Below are 21,508 nucleotides of genomic sequence, written 5' to 3'. Positions count from 1 at the left end.
AAAAATTCCAGTGGACTACAATAGCCATGTGCTTGTCAAAAAACACACTGAGTTTATATTAACTGGGTCTGTCAAAAAGAGCCAGATACAAATCTGGTCAAGAAATGGGATTTTGGATACTGATTCAATGTGGACTGAGGTTGGTACAAGTAACAGCCTTCTCTTAAACACCAAGTCAGAACCATAGCCAAGGAGATCCAAAAAGTTTGAAGCCACTTTAGAATATATGTTTGTCATATTAAATTCAGTTGTGAGCAGTGATACAATTATAAAAAGCTCTCAACGATTCAAACTATAAAAGATACTATTTTCACAAATATTTAAAATGCAGTTAATGAAAATAACACTCTATCACTAAATTTGACCAGCTTTACCCTACTTCTAGCTTCCTGTTACTGATAACGTTATGTGAAGTTAATATATTGTTTCACTTCTAAAAATTTACTTAGTAAACATGTACTAAGTCCTAAAATCTAAAAGGAAGAAAGGAACGGTAAGGGGGAGGGGTATTTTTCATAAAATAAGTAAAATAATTACGATAGAATGTGATATCTGGGTAAAGCTAATAGATATAACATCAAAAAAAGGACTAATTTTTTACAAGGATGCTTAAGAAGACTTCATTGCCAACCTGGCATTTAAGTAGAATCTAAAAGAAAGGAAAGCAGCACTAAAGGCAGGTGGAGAATGAAGTGAGGAATAAGCATGAGGAATTGGCTCCAGAACTAGCTTGGTGTGTAAGTGAAAAAGCATCTAATGGGATGTGCTCAGAAGAGATGAATGGCTTGAGAAGCAGGAAGGCAAAGAGAGGGCTTAAGAATTAAATTTCTATTCTCCAGATACAGTAAATATTTTTATACAGGGAAGTAACATGATCCAAATAACTTTCTAAGGAAGATAATCCAGAGACTAATGGAAAGGTAAACAGATGGAAAGGTACTGCAATAACTCAGGTAGGAGGAAGTTCCCATGTGGCTTAGAGGGGTGACGAACCCAACTAGTATCTATGAGGATACGGGTTCAATCCCTGGCCTCACTCAGTGGGTTCAGGATCAGGCATTGTCACGAGCAGTGGTGTAGGTGACAGATGCGGTTTGGATCCCATGCTGCTGTGGCTGTGTTTTAGGCCAGCAGCTGCAGCTCCAACTTGACTCCTCACCTGGGAACTTCCATATGCCGCAGATGCGGCCCTAAAAAAAGACAAAAAAAAAAGACAATTTGGGTGGGAGATAAAGGCCACAAATAAAGCTAGAAGAGAAAGGATAGGATAGAAACAAGAATTCCTTAATGAATAAATTATTATAAATTCATGATTAAAAGAATATATTTTGTAAGAAAAAGGAAAAAAAATTGAGGGTATGGGAAAACTCTCTGGCTTGGATAAACTGATGGGTTAAGAAAGATGACACTTGATATACTCCCCTGGTGTTTCTTACTGAGCAACACTAAAGGGATCTGCAACAGTCTTCGTAAAGAGAAAAGGTGAAGAAACATGAACAACCTGGTTCTGAAAAGCGCAAATAACCTGGTAGTGAAAAACAGTGAACTCTAAGCCATAATGGCCAATATAAAAGAAGAACAATATTAATATTAACCACAAATAGAAGGCAGTACCACTTAAGTCAGGGTAGTGATTTCAAATTATAACTTATACATACTATTATGCATAAAATAAATAACCAACAAAGACTTACTGCTGAATAGCACAGGGAAATATATTCAGTATTTTATAATAACCTATAAGGGAAAAGAATCTAAAAAGAATATATATTATTTTATAGATAGAGAGGTAGGTAGATAGATAGATAGAACTGATTCACTGTACTGTATACCTGAAACTAACACAACATTGTAAATCAACTATATTTCAATTAAAAATATGCTTGGGGGAAGAAAAGGACTGGTTCAAAATATTTGATTCTGAATATTAAAGTGAATAAAAATGATCCAAGTGTTAAAAAAAATTAAGTGTGGATCCATAGGGACTGGTCTTTTTTGTTGTTTTACTCAGTGGTAAATATCTTGAGAGAGTGGACTAGATGTCATTTACCTCTCCTCAAATCGGATAGAAGGTGCCAGAGAAAGAGAGCTACTCAACTATGGAAAGCAATACTACATAAAATACCAAATAACAAAAATAGAATGCCCCAGAGAAAGTGAAAACTCTTTAGTAAAGTATACATTCAACTATGGAAAGCAATACTACATAAAATACCTGAACAATGTATCTTCTATTAGATCCCTATCATTGGGGTTGATATTACTTATCCATCTTTTCCTTATGAGACATAGCAAACTTTTAATGATAACATATCTTAGTGTTAACAAAGAAATTATATACTGATGAATGAACTACATAAGGAAATGAAACTAATCTTTTCATTCAAAATAGAAAACAATTAAAACCACCAAATCAAGACCAAAAAAGTAACAAATTAAAGTTTCCAACTTACTTCATTTGAGATGGATACATTCCAAAACCACTGGGATGATTAGAAATATGACCATTCATTGTGACTTTAATGTTTATGTTCTGAAAAAAGAAAGGTACATAGATTGAAGACAATAAAAAGTTTGAGACATCTCAGTTTTAAACTTATTCATTCACCCCTTGCTGTACAGTGGGAAAATAAAAAAAAAATAAATTAAAAAAAGTTATTCATTCAATAAAATACGTGTCACTTCCAGAATGACGCTAGAAATATAAAGATCTCCACCCTCAAAATGCTCAGGCTCTGGAAGTACAGATGGACATGGAAGCAAAGATCAAGCTGGCATTTTAACATTAATACCCTAAAATTGTAAGAAAATTTAGGTGAGTAAAAGCAAAAATTTTAATGTAGACCATATCCCAGTTTTATTATAAAAAATTTTTAAAAAGGCAAAGAAAATAGAAGTATAAACAATTACTGGGTGACTGGCAGGTGTCAAGAATGAAGATGGACTGCCAAGGGGATCAAAAGAAACTTAGTCCTAAAAACATACACTAAGTGAAAAAAATATAAAATTTTAAATTATTGTTACTATTACAAAGGGAAAATTACAAAGGGTCATATAGTGGGCATACAATCTAGGAACTTAACTCAGATTGGGAAGACATACAAAACCTTCATAAAGAAATAATATTCAAGACCTAATAACTTCCAATAAATTCTTTCTCATTCTTCACATCTCAGTTCAATCACCCTGTCCTCAGGGAAAGCATTCATTGACCTCCTTGAACCAGATAAAAAGCCTACTCTCGGATACTCTTAGCACTGTACACAATTTTTCAAAGTATTTACCACAGTTGTAATTTCTCATTGGTTTAAATTAATTACCGACTTTTCACTAAACTTTAAGCTCCAAAAAGCAGAGACTTGTGTGATAACTGCTGTTTCTGAGGCAGTAAGAATAGTACCAGGCACAGACTACATGTTCACTAAATATTAATTCAAAGAAAGGAAAAAAGGAGGGAAGTCCTTGTCCCACTCTTCAAAGAGTTTATTGTATTCTTAAGGAAATAAAATGAATTCCCTATGAAACACACAGTAAATAAGTCCCGATGCATGTGGCTCTATTTTAAATCTACTAGAGGTTCTGGGATTAGAAAAGCAAGGCAACTGCCCATAATTTTTGGAAGGGCTGGTAATTGACCTATTTCTTAAAGAATGGATAGGATTTATAAAGGTCCTCAAAACACTCAAAGTTTAATTCAAGTTTTCCTGATAGTCTTGTCCATATTTATTCATAGCTTAGAAGCAAATTTCTACCTTAAGGAACAAAGAAATATTGACCTCTACCCTAAATAAGTATTGCATTTATAAAATTACATGTATACTACATTATTGTTTCAGTTTTGTTATTAATGATGTTTATTTTCTTTCTTCAATTTATACTTAGATACAATCAGTGGTGCACAGGTAAACCAATTCTCTGGGGAAAAATAAAAAACCCTGATTTGTAGTACTTTCTGATTTCCATGGTATAAATATCCCTACCATGGCCCTTTTCAAGACAGCAGTAGTTTAACAGGCATTTACAAAATCCTAGCTATTTCACAATTTGCTCTCATTAGCCTATAAGATCCAGAAAGAGCACATCACTGCGATAACATTATAGATCTAGAGCTAAGGTTAGAACACAGGCTTTCACAGAAGCCTGGAACTCTAACTAACATTTCTGGCACTAACTAGCCTAAGCAAGTCAATTAAGTCTCTGTCTCAATTTTCTCACCAGTAAAATAGAGGTAATTCTTGGTCCTTCTAGCTCACAGTGCTAGTGAAAGATCAAATGAGATAGATGTACAACTTTCTTCTAAAGTTTAAAAAAAAAAAGTGCTCTTTTAAAACAAGTTGGTTCATTCAGCACATAAATTAATACCCCCAGGGTTTGTACTGATTTTGATCTGGTTTGCATTTTAAAACCACAGCAGGTGGTTTTAGTGAAAAGCGATAGCCACAGTGTCTCATCTTATTCATGTTTAATTCTTCCTGACAGACAAACAAATGTGTGGTTTGTGTTGTTTTAAAACAGTGATCTGTCAGAATAAGAGACATTAGAAAAGGAAATAGAAAATGTTGATTTGCTAAACTGCATTTTAAATATAGAAACTTTCCTCTTTGGCAACTATAGTGTCACTTGTCACAGATGCTCATGTAGCAATGTGGAGGCTTTCAGATATTTAAACACAGCAGTACAGGGCACATTTTGCAAAGGACACAATTACAAATGTTTGTCTCCTTTAGGCTTTTAAAAAAGACATAGACATATCCAACTTATACCTATGTGGAATATATATATTTATATATATTCACACACATATATAATATAGAAGAACCATCAACTCTTTTTTTTTCCCCCCACTTTGCAGGGCCACACTCGCAGCATGGGCTAGGGCTCAAATCAGAACTGCAGCTACCAGCCTACGATGCAGCCACAGCAACTTGGGATCAGAGCCGCATCTGTAACCTACACCACAGTTCAAGGCAACCCCAGATCCTTAACCCACTAGTGAGGCTAGGGATCGAACCCACATCTTCATGGACAGTAGTCAGATTCGTGTCTGCTACACCACAACAGGAACTCCCAGAACCATCAACTCTTACTGAGAATTTCAGTGTTTTTATTTACTCTTAAACAAAACAACTTAAAAACTGAGACAAAGTTTATCACTTTTAAGGACTCACACATTTAGTTAACTCTATTACATTAACTGCTTAATTCTACTAAAAGTATACACCAAAATCTTCATAGCTTCCAGCAAATTTGAAATAAGAGCATCAATTTCCTTATGAAAACAAATTTTCAAGCCATAGCTACATATGTAATTTCCTCATTTTCTACAGAAAATAACTCCTTAGCAATTTCAAAAATAAAGATAAATTTAATATCTAAATTAAGCATACCAAAAATGTTAAACATTAAAATTTTCAAAGAAAAGTAAATAGAATATATGAAATCTTTGTAAGCAGAAATAAATGAGGCTACAATAAGGCCAAACCAGCAAGTTGAATTTGTATTAGAAAGTTTAAGATCTCAAATATAATAAATAACAATTTATATTCATTTTTCTTTTAACTCTTGCTTGCATATATGAATTTTCAAATTGATGAAGAGTTTGTAGTTATTCAATGTTAGAATACCACCTACAAAATCTAGCTACTACACCACCAGCAGCCCTCTCTGTATAATAAGCTGTCCCTGAAATGACTTGTGCTCTCTGAAAAATGTCAGATTTTTTTGTTTATTTAAGTTTTTGTTTAGCCTATTTGGGTGTGACAGAGCACCAACCTTGAAGCATCTGTATTTCAATATCCATTTAATTTAATTCATGTCTCTCAGTGTAAGTTATAACCAGGATGGGGGGGTTGATTACCATAATTATTTAGAGCTTTAACTAAAAGGCCATTGAAATTTAACTTCTACAAATACTTTGTGACATTGTCCACCAGTAATTGTTAACTTATTAAAAGACAAAAAAAAAATTACTTCAGACCTTCTAAACCATCTTGTCTCCTTCTATATCTTCTAGATCAACTACTTAATATATCTCACCAGTACTGTTGTCTATAGTGATGTCACCATCTATTTCACTACGTCATTTGGTCTAATATTTAGTAATAAAGAATTTTTGTGTGTGAATAAACTTGGGAAACTAATAACACTAAACTAATATAATAGTAGTGATTATGACGATGATAACCCCACTGAGCCACAACGGGAACTCCTATATCCAATTTTCTTTTCAATAAATTACACTGCTTGTTTGTCCCATTGTATAGCTGCGAAAAGTTTTCAGTTCGTTTCACTCTGTTTCAATGATATTCTTTATTTTTGTCAAAAAATTTTCCTAGAATGAGATACTAATGCTAGTTTTTTTGAGTCACACCTGCAGCATATGGAAGTTCCTGGGACAGGGACTGAATCCGAGCCCTGGCTGAGACCTACACCACAGCCATGGCAACCCCAGACCCATTAACCCACTGTGCTGGGCAGGAAATTAAACCCACATCTCCTCAGCAACCTGAGCCACTGCAGTCGGATTCTTAACCCACTGTGCCACAGTGGGAACTCCTAAAAAACACTGATTTGGGAAAAGAAGAAGACTCATTTTATGGAATAGTGACAGTTTTGTGGAATGGCTTTATTGCTTTATAAACATACTATTCACTGAAGAACGTGGGGAAAAAAGTCATCAGGTCTAGAAACGTCACATACTAAAAACTACTTTTAATTATAATATTGAAAATGCATCAGTTAAGCTAAATCTAGCTTTGAGTAACAACAATTTTCCACTGGTTAAATATCTATTTATTTGTCTACTTTCTTGGTTTAATTTTTTAAATCATAGTTGAGACAGTTTCTAAATATCAAAGAAGGTCTTTTGAGTGCTTCATCTCCATGTAAATAGATTGTGATTCCTATAAATTTACCTGAATCATTTGCATTTCTTTCATTATAATTAAGTATATATTAAAGGGGGGAGGAGAAAGTAAGCCTCCAATGTAGCTGGACTCTTCCAACAAAAATAAAAATATGACAGAAAAGGGAATGAAATTCAGAGAGAGAAGAAACTGTCTCAACCTCTCACTATTACCAGGTTCCCTACCCCAGGGAACCATACCCTGGTCAGGTGTGGGGAAGAGATGGTGGTTGGATCAGATTTTGAGTGATTTCTTCACAAGGATGCCACTAAATTTCACAAGTGATATGAGGAATCTTAGCTAAAATCTCCATATATTTACTTACATATAAGTTTTCCTTTTTTACATATACCTTCCCTATCCAGGCTTGATAAAACCTTTTATCAAAATGTCTGTCTCTCTGATTGTATTTTTTCCATGATTAACAGTGCATTTATAGACAGACTTATATAATGGCAGCTACAATATACTGACTTTTAAAGGGCATATACTTTATTAGTGGAAGTTTTTCACTCAAAAGTACCCTGTGATAACAACTGATCAGCTAGAGTAGTTTCAGATGCCTCCTTACCACCGCCACCCTTGAAAGAGACTATCATTCACTACATTGCATGCACTTGAGGTCTAATTAAACTGCAGCTAAATTCTGGGTTTTTTAATTTTTTGTAGTGAAATTTTTAATTTCTGAATTATTTTAGAGTTACAGAAAAGTTGTGAGGACAGCACAGAAAATTCATGTATACCCCATTCCCTTACTGTTTTTTATTTTGTTTTGTTTTGCTTTTTAGGGCTGCACTTGCAGCATATGGAAGTTCCCAGGCTAGGGGTCGAACCAGAGCTGCAGCTGCCAGCCTACACCACAGCCACTGCAATGGTAGATTAATGCCACAGCTTGTAGCAATGCCAGATCCTTAACCCACTGAGCAAGGCCCAGGGATCGAATACATATCCTCATGGATACTAGTCAGGTTCTTAATCTGCTGAGCTACAGCAGAAACTCCTCCCTTACTGTTAATATCTGACATACATAATATGGTATATTTATCACAATTAATGAACAGATATCAATATTTCATGTTTTTTATTCGTTTGTTTGTTTTTGCTTTTGGGGCCACACTTGTGGCATATGGAAGTTCCCATGCTAGGGGTCAAATCAGAGCTGCAGCCACCGGCCTGCACCACAGTCACAGCAACGCAGGATTCAAGCTTCATCTGTGACCTACACCACAGCTCACAGCAACGCCAGATCCTTAACCCACTGAGCAAGGCCAGGGATCTAATCTGTACCCTCATGGATTCTCATCAGAGTCGTTTCCACTGCGCCATGAAGGGAACTCCTATACATTTTATTTTGGATATTTTTATTGAAGTATAGTTTTATTTTATTGAAGTGTAGTTGATTCACAATGTTGTGTTAGTTTTAGGGGCACAGCAAACTGGTTCATATATCTATAGGTAGGTAGATAGGCAGTATTATTTTTCAGGTTATTTTCCCTCATAGGTTATTACAAAATATTGAATACAGTTCTCTGTGCTATAAGCAGGTCCTTGTTCATTATTTTATTATTAACTGAAGTCACTACTTTATTCAGAGTTCCTTGGGGGTTTTTTAGTACTGTTTTCTTTCTTTTCTAGGAGTTTATCCACAATACCACATTACATTTAGTCCTTACGTCTCATTAGGCTCCTCTAGGCAATGACCCTTTCTTACACTTTCCTTGATTTGATGACTGAAAGGGCTGCCACGATAAAGTATCACAAACCACAGAAGTTTCTTCTCTCATAGTTCTGGAGGCTGGATGTCTGAGATCTAGGTGTCAGCAGAGCTCAGTTCTCTGTGAAAGTTATAAGGGAGGAAGCCTTCCTTGCCTTCTCTAGCTTCTGGTGGTTGCTGTAATCACTGTCTTTCCTGGGCTCATAGATGCATCGCTCCAATCTCTGCCTCTGTCTTTATGTGGCCTCCTTAGATGTCTGTCTGGGTCCACATTTCCTTCTTGGTACAGTGACATCAGTCAGTGGATTAGTGTCCACCCCAATCCTCACTGTAACTTGGCTCATCTAAGTGAGGTCACGTTCATAGGGACACAGAGATAGGACGTGAACATACCTTTGGGGGAGACACAATTCAGCCTGTGTCTGTTTTCTGAGGCATGCTGTATTTTGATACCCTGTAGGATGGCCCTCCTTCAGGGTTTGTCTGATGTTTTTCTCATGATTAGAATGGAGTTAGAGGAGATCCCTCATGGATCAGCGGGTTAAGCATCTGGCATTACTACTACAGTGGCTCAGGTTGCTCCTGTGGTACAGGTTTGATTCCTGGCCTGGGAACTTCAACATGCTGCGGGTGTGGCCAAAAATAAAAAATAAAAAAAGGAATGGAGTTATAGGTTTTGGAAAGGAAGACCCTAAAGATGTGTGTGATTCTCCTCACAGCAAACCAAGAATGCCTGCTATTAGCATGGCTTCACATCGTTTACACTTGACCTGGGGCCTTGACTAAGGCAGCATTTGGTCAGTGTCCTCACTCTAAAGTGACTTCCTTCACCACCACTACACAGGTCTCTTGGGAAGGAGGTCATCATATGCAGCCCACACTTAAGGTGGAGAGTTACACACAAATTATTTGGAATTCTTCTATGTGGGAGATTTGCATATTCACCATCATTTATTTATGTATTCTGGTTTTTTATATTGAACTGAAAAGATGGAAAAACAAAAAAGGTTCAGGAGCTCCCGTCATGGCTCAGTGGTTAACAAACCCGACTAGCATCCATGAGGACACAGGTTTGATCACTGGCCTTGCTCAGTGGGTTAAGGATCTGGCATTGCCATGAGCTGTGGTGCAGGTCACAGATGAGGCTCGGATCCTGTGTTGCTGTGGCTGTAATGAGCGGCTACAGCTCCGATTCGACCCCTAGCCTGGGAACCTCCATATGCTGCGGGTGAGGTCCTAAAAAGAAAAAAAGACAAAAAAAGAAGATTCAGATTCACCAAAAAGAAACTCCTAATGATTCACTCCCTGTAAGACTCCTATTTCAGGTGGTTCAGACAAGATTTGAGGTAAGTTTCTGTTGTGTACTGGGTATAGAATAGTGAAAAAGGAAGAAAGGAAAGGAGAAAGGGAGAGAGGGAGGTAGGAAGGAAGGCAGGGAAAGAAAAGGAAAGAGAAAGTAAGGCAGGGAGGGGGAGAGGAAGGAAGGAAAGGAGAAAGCTAAGTGAAATCAGGGCAGGAGAGAGAATCCAGCCTTTAACAAAAAACTCTGGCAGTCACCACCAAGAGATGATCAGAATTTTAAAAAGTAAACATTATCTGAGAAGTTCAAACCTTCCCAGAAGCCAACAGCTGTTTCAGAAGATTCTCAGAAGAGGTAGGAGACTATTCACTGTGGGCATTTTCTCTCAAGGTGAAAATAAGGGCATAACTTTTTCTATCAATCCCTTTCTTGACTGAGCAGAATTCAGGGAAGAACATTTTAGAAAAAGAAAGAGAAAACCGTCTCACCTACCGCACCCCACCTCCTGGAAACGTTTTTCCAAATCTCTACTTTTTGTAAATCAGTCTTGATTGTTAATATTCACTGATATTCTATGAACCTTACTGGAGGCTTCCCAATATTAAACTTTGTGCCATTGACTAAGGCAAAACAAAAGCCACTGAGGAAATGAGGATCTCATATACTGTTATTGCTAGATGTCCTTTTTCCATAGTAGTGTCATATGCCGAATTAGTACAGGTCAACTTATTTTACAAAGGTAAACAGAGTTATTCAGGCCTGACGTAACCCCACTGGGTGGAGAAACAGAAACATATGTTCTAAAATTATCTTTAATGAAATTGAAACTCCTGAATTCAAATTTCATTTTGATGTATTGAATGGCCTCTAAAAATAGTAAATCATACAACCTTACAGGTAGAGTGAGAAGAGTTCTAACCCACGATGAGCTGTAACATTTTAATATTTAACTACCCTGTTGCCAGATGACTACCTTCCTCTGCATTACCTAGAGCAGAGGATGTTCAACAATAAACAAAACCCAGCAGATGATTCACTCTGAATTTTCAGTGCAGCTCCTTAAGAGGATCAATGGTTTACAAACTGTGCAACGTATTTTTAGAAATGGTTACAACCCACAAAGTGGGAAATGTCACCTTTAAGCAGCCGTTGTGCTGAGTGCATCCCATTTTCCTCCAAATTAATGCATCTCCCAAAGGTTATTATAAGTGAAAATGTTTAACTGTTAAATGATATAAGACTTTTATAAGCATTACGATTCTGTTCAAATGAAGGTTACATAAAGCTTTCTAATGTATTACAACACACCTGCTTACATCACCCCTGAACTGCTTCTCAGACATGTTATAAAAAGATGCTGCTTCTTATCTCAACTTCACTTCTCTCTGTCTGCCATACAACTCAAACATTGATTATTTTGATATGAAGACATAGAGGTATAGCTTATCAAAGATGATTCATTATTTCAGTTTGTTTGATCTGTTTTACAAATCCAAATGCCAGCATAATGGTTATATGGGGCAGGTATTTCCCTCTAACAGAATACCTTGTATACTGCTTTAGGTATCAGAGTGTATCAAGTTTAAGGTACATAAACTTACAAGCCCAGGGAAAGTTGATGGCTAGACAGATGCAGTAAAACTCCTCAATCATTCTTAACTGCTTCTTATTCCTGTGATTCAATAGAGCTTAACATTTTGTTGCCAAAGAAAAAAATTCACTCCTTTCAAAATACTATTTTCATTTATCTTCAGAAATAGAGACAGTCCTAATACACTGTTGGAAAGTGATGCTACAAAGAATAGTCAAAACAAAACAAAAAATATCAATTCCAGTGATCATCCATGTTTGGCTGAATACAGAAATAACTTACTGTCAAAAGGCAGAAACCAAAACACTGGCACCCTGTCCAAATCAAAGAAGACCTGGGACGAACAAAGCCTTCCTTGAAAACTTGCCCATCTTAGATAGAAATTTTAGGAAAAAAGAAAGAAAAAGGCATATTTAGGAAATGAGCACATTACAGGCAATGTAAGGACAGTATAGTATAAAGTTCAAGGGAAGCTGGGTTAGGGGTGGGTCTACAGTATAAAAATCTCCTGCCAAGAAGGACTGAATCAAAGAAGGCAAGAGGAAGACCTTTAGAAATGCACAGTACAGTGGGGGAGAAAGGCAGCGGATGGATCATTTATTGTACTATTCAGCAAGGAGAAAGGCAGAGGCAAGGTGGGCAGCTCCTGCTGGGAAGGGAAGGGCATTCAGTTCCTAAAAGCTTTCGTTCAAGTCATGATGCGTGAGCAGGGTAAACCAGAAGAGAAGAGACAAGAGATGGCTTTGTATGTATATGTAGGAAACTACAGCAGAAAGTTACTGAAGGGTAACCTAGGGGATAAAGCTGGCGCTACAATGAGAAAGCACATCCCAGAAGGCAAAGTTCCATTTATATCAAATTTAATTAGATCAAACTTTAGTGCATTGTGTCTGTGTAATCAAAGTTCTCATTATGCTAGGGTTGCATTACCTTTTTTTTGTACAATCTTTGCCTTCTACAGAGTTAATAATTATCTTACCCTCTACCATGAGTTTTCTTAGGCTCTTTTATTAATTTCACCCCTTTACTCTCCAACAGCAGCTGTCTCCTTTCAATCCATTTAAACACCATGTATTCTATGATTTTTATCTTTCTTCGGGCATCTCTCTCAGATCTCTGTATATTCCTGTCATGATCTGAACCCCTGCCTCTCTAAGCCTCCTGCACGGCTTTCATCCTGGTACCCAAATTCAACATTATCCTGTTCATTACCTTCATCTTTCCCCTGTCTTAGATCCTTTTTGCCTGGATCTTAAATCTCCCTCTTTCTTACTTTTACTTTTTTTTATCGTGGAAAAGCACATACTTGCAGAACTTCCTAAGACTATAAGAAAAGTAATTTTTGAAGTTTTATATGACTGAAAACATGTTTGTTCTAACTTTGCAGATCATCAATAGTTTGTCTTGGTTTCAAATTCTATATTGAAAATTATTTTTTCCCCGTAATTTTGAAGGCATTGTTCTTCTGTTTTCAGAGTTGTTGCTGAGATGACAGGTGCCATTCTGTTTCTCGGTATTTTATAAGGACCTCTCTTTTTTTTCTGCAGTTCTAGAGTTGTTGGATCTTCAATTTTCTTCCCCGATGTTTCTAAATTTCATGAATACTTCAGTGTAGGTGTTTTTAAATTTTTTAGTATAATAGAAACTCAACAGGCCTCTTCAGATTTGGAAATCATTGTCCTTAAATTCCAGGAAATTTTCTGGAGGCTTTTGGTTTGTTTTTGGTGTTTTTTTTTTTTTTTTATAGTTTTTCACTACATTTCTTTAACTTTGCTTTTTCTAAAAAAAACAAATATTCAGAATAGGATCTCTTGGACTGTCTAATTTTCTTGTCTTTTCTCTTGTTTTCCATTTCCTGTTCTTTTTGTTCTACTTTTTGAGTGGCTTCCTCAACTTTATCTTCAAAATACTTTTTACAATTTTTTTCATATCTTCTATCAATTTTCCATTCCCAGAAGTATGTTTTTATGCCTGAAATGTTTCTTTTCTTACAGCACTTGTTCTTATTTTCTAATTACAATGTATTCCTCAATATTTCTGAGACTATTAAGGATAATATTTTAAAATTTCTTCTCCCTTCATTGTCTCTATTTCTTTCAATGTCCTTGTTTTCTCAAGGTTTGTTTTGTTTTCTGGATTTCTTAAAATGTCCAGGTGATTCTTGGTCACACCTCAACTTGAAGATGGAGCACTAAAAAGCTAATGAGAAACTCTGTGTTGATGGGTGGGACTTGGCAACAGGTGGGCTTCCCTACAGAGCAATATGGCTGGGCTGTTCCATTTGGAGACCCCCAACCATCAGTATCTACATGTCTTCTGCACAGACAGATTCTTCAAAGAAGCACCTTCCAATTTCATACCTGGAGAATATGCATCTGACTGCCAAAAGTTGGCGACGAGTAGAAGGAGGGACATTGAGGTGTCTCACTGCTTACTAAGTATTTCATTTAATCCTTCACCCTCCAGATGTATCTCTGGTGTCTCCCACTCAAGTGTTCTCTACTCACATTCTCCACAGAATAAACTTCCAGCCTAGCTGGAGAGTGGGGAGGAACCTGGAATATAAGTTCTCCTTAAGAGCACACTGCCACCTCATCCTCCTGTTTTCAGCTTCATCCTCATTGTGGACCCTCATGTCTCTCCTTTGCAGCTTGGATTTCAGAGTCTCAGGATTCATAGGTTGGTTACAATCATCCCTGGACTTTCCAGAATCCCTTGGTCTCGCTGAGTTTCTGCATTTTTTAAATCCCTTCACTGTCATTTTTTTTGGGGGGGTAGTGAAATAAATGTATGCTTCCTTTTCTAACACATATTCACTGTCTAAATATTGACAAATATTTGTTAATGAAAAACTCAGAAGAAAAATTCAAGTCACCTCTAATATGAACTTGAGAGGTTACAGTGGCTATGAAATATGAGCACAAGTTTATACTAAAAATAAAAGTGCCATAAGAGCCAGAGTGAAAACACAAAAAATGAAGGAGAATGACTTTAAATAAAGTCAGCTGATATTTTGGTAGTGTACATTTAACTACCTGTTATTTTTATAACAACAAATGCTATTTTCAAATCCCCAGAAAGAGGCAACATTATAATGTGTAAAAGTGAGGCAATGTCTCTAGTTAAATCAGGCACCACTGTTTATGAAAAATGCTTTAACTATTTTTTCAGAAATTAAAGTTTTGCATGAACAACAGAGTTAGTTTCCTAAATGAAACATGAAATTCATCCTTAGGTAACTAAACACTAATATATTCATTTTAATTAAACAGATTTTAAAATATTTTTTCCAAAGAGAAGCCCTTTTTAATAAAGATAGCTGAGAATAAATTCCTTGTGAGCTACCCCAAAACAAAAGTCAGAGGTATCCATGCCTTAGTTTTAAAACTTAAGTTGCCAATAAAAATAGTGTGAACCTTTCTTTTCTTAAGAGGTTAGATATTTACATAGTCACAAAAATTAAAGGAAGAAAAAAATTAAGTCTTGTAAATAAATTTCTTAAATTAAGGCTATGAAATTTCATATTTAAAAGATGGTAAATATAAGCTTTGATTGTGGCTAGCACTACCTTTGAAAAATATCTGCCAAATTATAACTATGGAAGGTTTCAAAAATAGCAGTAAAGTTCCTAACCAACTCAGAATTATCCATGAACTGAGGTAAATTTAGACATCTCTCTGTTCACTATTGTAAAAAAACATAATGTTCATTTATTAAGAATTTTAGAGTGTCAGTCACTGTCCCAAGCACTGTTTGTGCATTCTCTTACTTCTTACCACATTGTGAGATTATAAGAGCTTGTTATCCTCATTTTAATGAGGAATCTGGGACTCAACAAAAGTCACATAAAGGTAATTTGGCCATGACATCTATGGACCACAGCTAAGATTTGACCTCTAGCAGTGCTTTTAACCACTGTTGTATACTTTCCCTTAACCAATGATAAATCCAGCATTTTGAAATTGGCTGGGGCTATGTCAACACTGAAGAATTAAAAGCCAAAACGACCTTTGTAAATGATTACTCAAACAAGATTCATCCAGTGTTAATTGGCATGAGCCAATATCAGTACTCATTCATTCATTCATTTGTTCACTTGTTCACAAGTTTTTACTATATAACCATTACATGCTTATCAGTGCTCTAGATAAGCACAGTCAAATACAACTTACGGTATTGAAGAAGAAATATGATACCATCACTGTTCGATACAATACTTGAGCATAAGTGTTGAATAGCTGAAGTGTGGCTAGTGCCACCGAAGAACTGAAATTTCAACTTTACTAAACTTAAATGTACATTTAAATGCAAATAGCTACACATGGCCAATGGCTAGCATACTAGATGGACAGCTCTAGACCCTGAATGCAGAGTTAACAAAATAGGCATGATTCCTATCTTCATGGTACTTACAATCTAATGGGGGAGCTGGCATGAAATAAATAAAATAATAAATATAACATTACAATTTCTGCTAATTGCTTAGAAGAAAAAGAATTAGAAAAGAAATAGAAAAGTATCTCTAAGGATATAAAGTCAGACTGCATTAAACCTAGAAAAGAACTGAAAAGTATGGGACTGAAAGATTCATTCCGAAAATGTTATTTCGGGATTTTCTCACTTAAAATCTGGGATAATTAGCATTACAACAAAGAATTTATGCATTTTTTTTCAAGCGCTTTCAATGTTTCAGGACTGACGCACAGAAACAGTACCCTGTTGGCAAATTCATGCAAAAATAATTCTGAATGAGAATGTTGTTTTTATAATCCTATTCCAGGTAACAATCTGAATTCAAACAAAAGAAAAGAAAAGAAAAAGGGGAAGAAGAATCCCAAAGCCTAAAGCAGTAAAATCTATAAAATGCTAACTTTAGGTGCTTCAAGTTTAAGAACCTGGCAAGTGAGAGAGGAACAACTGAACTACTGTTCCCATTTGAGTAGAAATAGGACTTTTTTACAGCAATATGTCCACTTTTGGAGCAGTGTCAATTTGTAAACCAAAAAAGAAATTTTTCCAGGAATTACATTCTTGGGTTTGAGCACCTGGAATTCAAACACAGCAAACAGAACTCTCTGTAGTGAATTAATAAGTGAAAAAACAGGTGCCTGGGTCAGTCAGGGAAGGGAGAATCACCCCAAACCTTCATGATCCTGGATCATATTGTGTGCATTTTTGTTTGGAAAGGTAAGATAGATCTGTTGGGTAAGCAGGCTATTTGAGGTCTGAAGGAAGAGGAAATTTGAAGAGGGAATTATCACAAGGGCTGGTAATGCCACATTTGCATCTCTTTCTTTCCTTTTCCAAGTTCCCAACTCTAAGCAACTGGGAAAATGGCCCATAGACTGAGGAAGGCAGAGCAGACCAGGAGAAGCATGATTTGATTTAATAAAAATGTTCTGTTCATAACAATGTATTTTAATATTTCTAAAGAACAAGTTTATTTTCATATTTCTAAATAGACTCTCAAGTTAATTTCCAAGCTCTTTAGTAAATAAACTAGGTACCATTTAGCTAGCATGATCACTGTCCCCTATTGTAAGCAAAGCGATTTCGTAAAATCGATGCACTAAGAGAACTAAACTACTACTATGAATGCTAGTAGTAGTGACAGGAGGAGGAGGAGAAGGAAAAGGAGCAGCTGTAGCAGCCAACAGTGAGACAGCACTATGTGTCAGGCACAACTCTAAGTGCTTTACATGTATTTATTTTCTTTTAACTGTCACATCAAACTCAAGAGGCAGAAACTATTATGATGCTCACAGTGTAATGAGTTGAGCTAGGTACAGAGTTTAATAACATGACAATGTCAAAGAGCTAATAAGTAGTTATATGTGGAATCTTAAAAAAAAAAAAAAGATACAAATGAACTTACTTACAAAATAGAAATAGATTCACAGACATGGAAAATAATCTTATGGTTACCAAAGGGGAAAAGAGAGGGAGGGATAAATTAGGAATTTGTGATTTATATATATATATATATATATATATATATATTACTATATAAAATAGATAAACAACGAGAACCTACTGTATAGCACAGGGAAGTATATGCAATGTCTCGTAATAACCTATAATGGAGAAGAATCTGTAAAAGAATATATATAACATGTGTATATTATATACATATTCTGAATCCCTTTGCTGTACACCAGAAACATCATAAATCAATTATACCCCAAGCTAAAAAAAAAATCTTTTGCCTTTTTGTCTTTTAGGGCTGCACCCGCAGCATATGGAGGTTCCCAGGCTAGGGGTCGAATTAGAGCTGCAGCTGCCGGCCTAAGCCACAGTCGAAGCAATGCAGGATCTGAGCCTCATCTGCGACCTACACTGCAGCTCATGGCAATGCCAGATCCTCAACCCACTGAACAAGGCCAGGGATCAAAGGATGCTAGTCAGGTTCGTTAACTGCTGAGCCACAATGGGAACTCCTAAAAAATTTTTAAAAAGCCCAAATAAGTATAGAGTAAAATCCAACCATTAGTCACAGGGGAAATATTGGTTAGACAGTTGATTTTTACCGAAAATCACATTCCATCTAAGTAGAACTAATGCGATTTTTTGCTTTTGCTATAAATTAATTACAAATCAGAGTGCATACATTTGTATAGAAAAGAATTAACAGTCTAGTTTACTTATAAAGAAGACAGAAAAGGACTGGAATCTGAATATTTATGAAATAAAGGCAGGAGATAATTGGGACTATTAGAAATAGTATCAAGACAAAGGCAAAGATGTATCAGGATAAAAATAATGGGTCACAAAGTTCTAAAAGGGCATGACATCATCCCAACTTTTGTTCAGCAAAGTCCACGTCTGTTACAGGGTATTTCTCTATGTGAACACATTTCCAACTGTATAACTGCAATCAATGAAACTAGAATTGACTTTAATATCCAACTTCGAGGCAACATATGTATGTTTTTACAAACATGGGGGCATATGAATTACTATGAAAGAGAGATATTAAAAAGTACCCCCAAAAGCATTATGGAACTGTAGAGCTATTCCATTTTATCTCTATTAAACAAAATGAGCGCTCACCCATGCTGAGGTGAGGGCAGGAAGTGGGCAGCTGGCTCTTCTTGCTCTGCCATGATGACTGTGTCTTAAGGGACCTGGTGTTTACAGAGGGTGTAACCCTCTGTGTAAACTAGTACATGTGCTCACCTACACACTCACCTTGTCTTACTGAATTGAAAGTCAAGCCACTTAAATGGTTGTGCAGTTTATTATCGGTTTATTTCTTGTTTGAATGCTTTTCTGATTAAGAATATTCCTCAGAATTAGGAACTTGGGACAAAGAAGGAAAAGATTAGGTGGGGTATCTAAAGAATACCGCCTACTGTAAATCAACTATCATAGAAAAAAATAAAAATCTTAAAAAAGGAAAAAAACAAAACAAAACAAAATGATACAGAATGGGCCCTTTTCCTCCAACTTCTTTGGAAAACATATTCTCTCAGAAACTTCAACAAATCAACTTAAAAACATGTGCTGCTTTTTCTAACATAATCTTATTTAGTTTTACTGAATTTGATGGGAAAAGAGTTAGTAGTTCCCTCAAGCTGCTATGTGTCAACAGAGCTTAAAACTCAGCAATCTCTTCTAACAGTTTCAGTACATTAAACTCCAAGGGAGATACGTAATTATTTCTAATAGCATATACTTGTTTTATCAGTTAAATTATTAGTAAATTAGTAATTAGTAAATTATTTCTAATAACATATACTTGGTTTTATCAGTTAAATAGGTTTTAAACTCCATGTATTTGTGCTACGTAAGTAGCAAAAAATCTACCAATGATGAGTGTCAGGATTTTAAATGATCTCTTGGTGTTTTGATGATCCAAATTGGAATCATTTTAGAAGCTTCTGAAGATACAATCTGAACCAATCTAACACCACTGCCTTTTAAAACTTAATTTTTAAAAAAAATTACACTGCCTAAATCCAATCAAAAGAGCACCATCATTCTCCCAGATGACATCCAATTCTAATGCATAACATAGTACTCTTTTGTGATTTGGCCCTTTATCTCCATAAGGCCTGCTCTGCCTTTCTGCTCCTCCCCAGCTCCCTCCCGGCACCCCCACCCCTCAGCATGTTCACATAGGAAGCTATGCACCAGCTATACTGCCCTATTTTTCAGACTTCTGCCTTCAAATTACATACTCTATCGGGAATAATCTGTCACTCCAAAACTTCCCCGCCACCTTTACCCAGCCAGTTCCAATTCAAATTTAGTCTTGTGAGGCTCTCCCTGGTTTCTCTAAAGCAGGCTGGATGCCTCTCTCCTGTGTTCCCACAAGGGTTGAGTCCAACACTGAGAAACACTTATCGCACAGCATTAAAACTTCTTATTTTCTTGTTTGTACTCAAGACTGTAAATTCCTCAAGGGCAGGGGCTAAATGGTTTTCTTGAATACCAAGTGCTAAGCATAGCTCCTAACATGTAGTCAGTTCTAAAGAAATGCTTATTCAATGAATGAAAAACTTAGGCTCATAATTATTTTTTTACTTGACCAAATGAAGATGTTCATTTCAAACCTTCTTATTAAGAAGAGTGAAGCAATGCTCTAAAAGCACGAACACTTTAGTAGGAAATATTTTAACTAAGTTAAAGAGTTACAAACAGAAAACATCTAGGTAGCATCGCAGGCTTCTAACAAGAGGTACTCAAGGAAGAAGGTGGGCAGTGTCAACACTCCCAAATCCCACTAAGACACTGTCATCCATCTTCCTACCGTCCCATTCTGCCCTCTCTTATTACCAGCCACCTTCCTTATCTTCCCCAAATAGAGGGGGAAAATACACCTTCATGTAAACATATCTTCTCACTTCTCCAATTCCATCCCCTCTCTGATGGTAAGCCTCAGTCCTACCAGAGTCCAACCATTCTTTCTGTGAGAGGAAATATGGCTCCTGGACTTCCCACTGGAACATCCTAGATATCAGCTTTATTTAGACTCGTCCTAAGATCAGGAAGAACCCTGAACACTGAAGTTCCTTGCTATTCTTTGCTTTGCTAATAATATTCCTAACTCTCATGCTCTTGGTCATGTCACTTAAACTCACAGGTTCCCAATTAGTAACTTATTAAGCTGGAAACTAGGGCATCTCCAAGAGCTCTCTGCAGGTACAAGGTCTGGTGCATTAGCCCAGTGAAAGCCTAGCACATGACAAAGGCTAGCACATGAGCTCAGTGACCTGCTTCCTGCCATAAAATCTACCTACACAGACCATCTGACAGGACAGAGAAGAGGAGAAGAGCATCCTGTTTTCTCCTTGGTGAGAGTAGTCGTTACATAAGTAACTTTGAGGACTGGCTAACCTCCATCCTCATAAACTCCAAGCCTGCCTATGAAGAAAGTAGGTGACATGGGGATTTTGCCCATTTCTTTTTTACAATTCAACTGCTAAGAAGCCCTGGGAATAGCACACGGCAGCACACAGTAGCTTATAACTAGTTAGCTGGAAAGGATAAAATGAATTTCCCTGCTCTTCTAAGAACTGATCTCTTTCATTCCAGGATGGCAAAACAATTTTTTTTTTCTTTTTGGAAACAAGTCTTTGAATTTTATGAGACATAACACTTGGTGTTTACAAGAATTAATCTCAACTGCCACTTTTGTCACCTCAGCAAGGGCGAGTTTTGCCAAGACCCACGTGGCTGCTTCCCTGCCATGAGGGAAATAGGATGAAATTGAGTGGCATGCTCTTGTAATAACTGTGTGTGCCAAGATGGAAAATCAAAGACTCCAAGTGATCAAGGCTCAAATGCTCCAACAGTTTTACCCACAACAATCTCTCTAGGCTTCCACATTCTCACAAGCGCTGCCACCTATACACCTTCACTAGCACCACATGCTCTTTGGTGTATTTCTTGCACTGGCTCACCCGTGGGCCTCCTACTACTTTATACCAACCATCTAGCAATTGCTCAATTCCTCAATTCCTACTCCTTTCTTATAGTCTTCCCTGAACAACTCA

The 21,508-nt window shown here is 36.5% G+C and overlaps 1 protein-coding gene across 3 annotated transcripts in view; it reads right to left on the bottom strand.

Moving 5' to 3' along the window:
* Window positions 1–21,508, bottom strand: part of EPS8 (epidermal growth factor receptor pathway substrate 8) — a 187,444-nt gene that overhangs the window by 69,029 nt on the left and 96,907 nt on the right. For all 3 annotated transcript variants that reach the window (XM_047787478.1, XM_047787477.1, XM_047787479.1), the window contains exon 2: window positions 2,454–2,533. In XM_047787478.1, coding sequence (XP_047643434.1) covers window positions 2,454–2,512 — 59 coding nt within the window. In that variant the 5' untranslated portion in view covers window positions 2,513–2,533. The remainder of the gene's footprint in view (window positions 1–2,453; window positions 2,534–21,508) is intronic.

Source organism: Phacochoerus africanus, chromosome 7 (assembly GCF_016906955.1).
Source record: "Phacochoerus africanus isolate WHEZ1 chromosome 7, ROS_Pafr_v1, whole genome shotgun sequence".
NCBI lineage: Eukaryota > Metazoa > Chordata > Mammalia > Artiodactyla > Suidae > Phacochoerus > Phacochoerus africanus.
The sequence above is the reverse complement of the archived record's forward strand: the minus strand, read 5'-3'. Positions and strand labels throughout refer to the sequence as shown.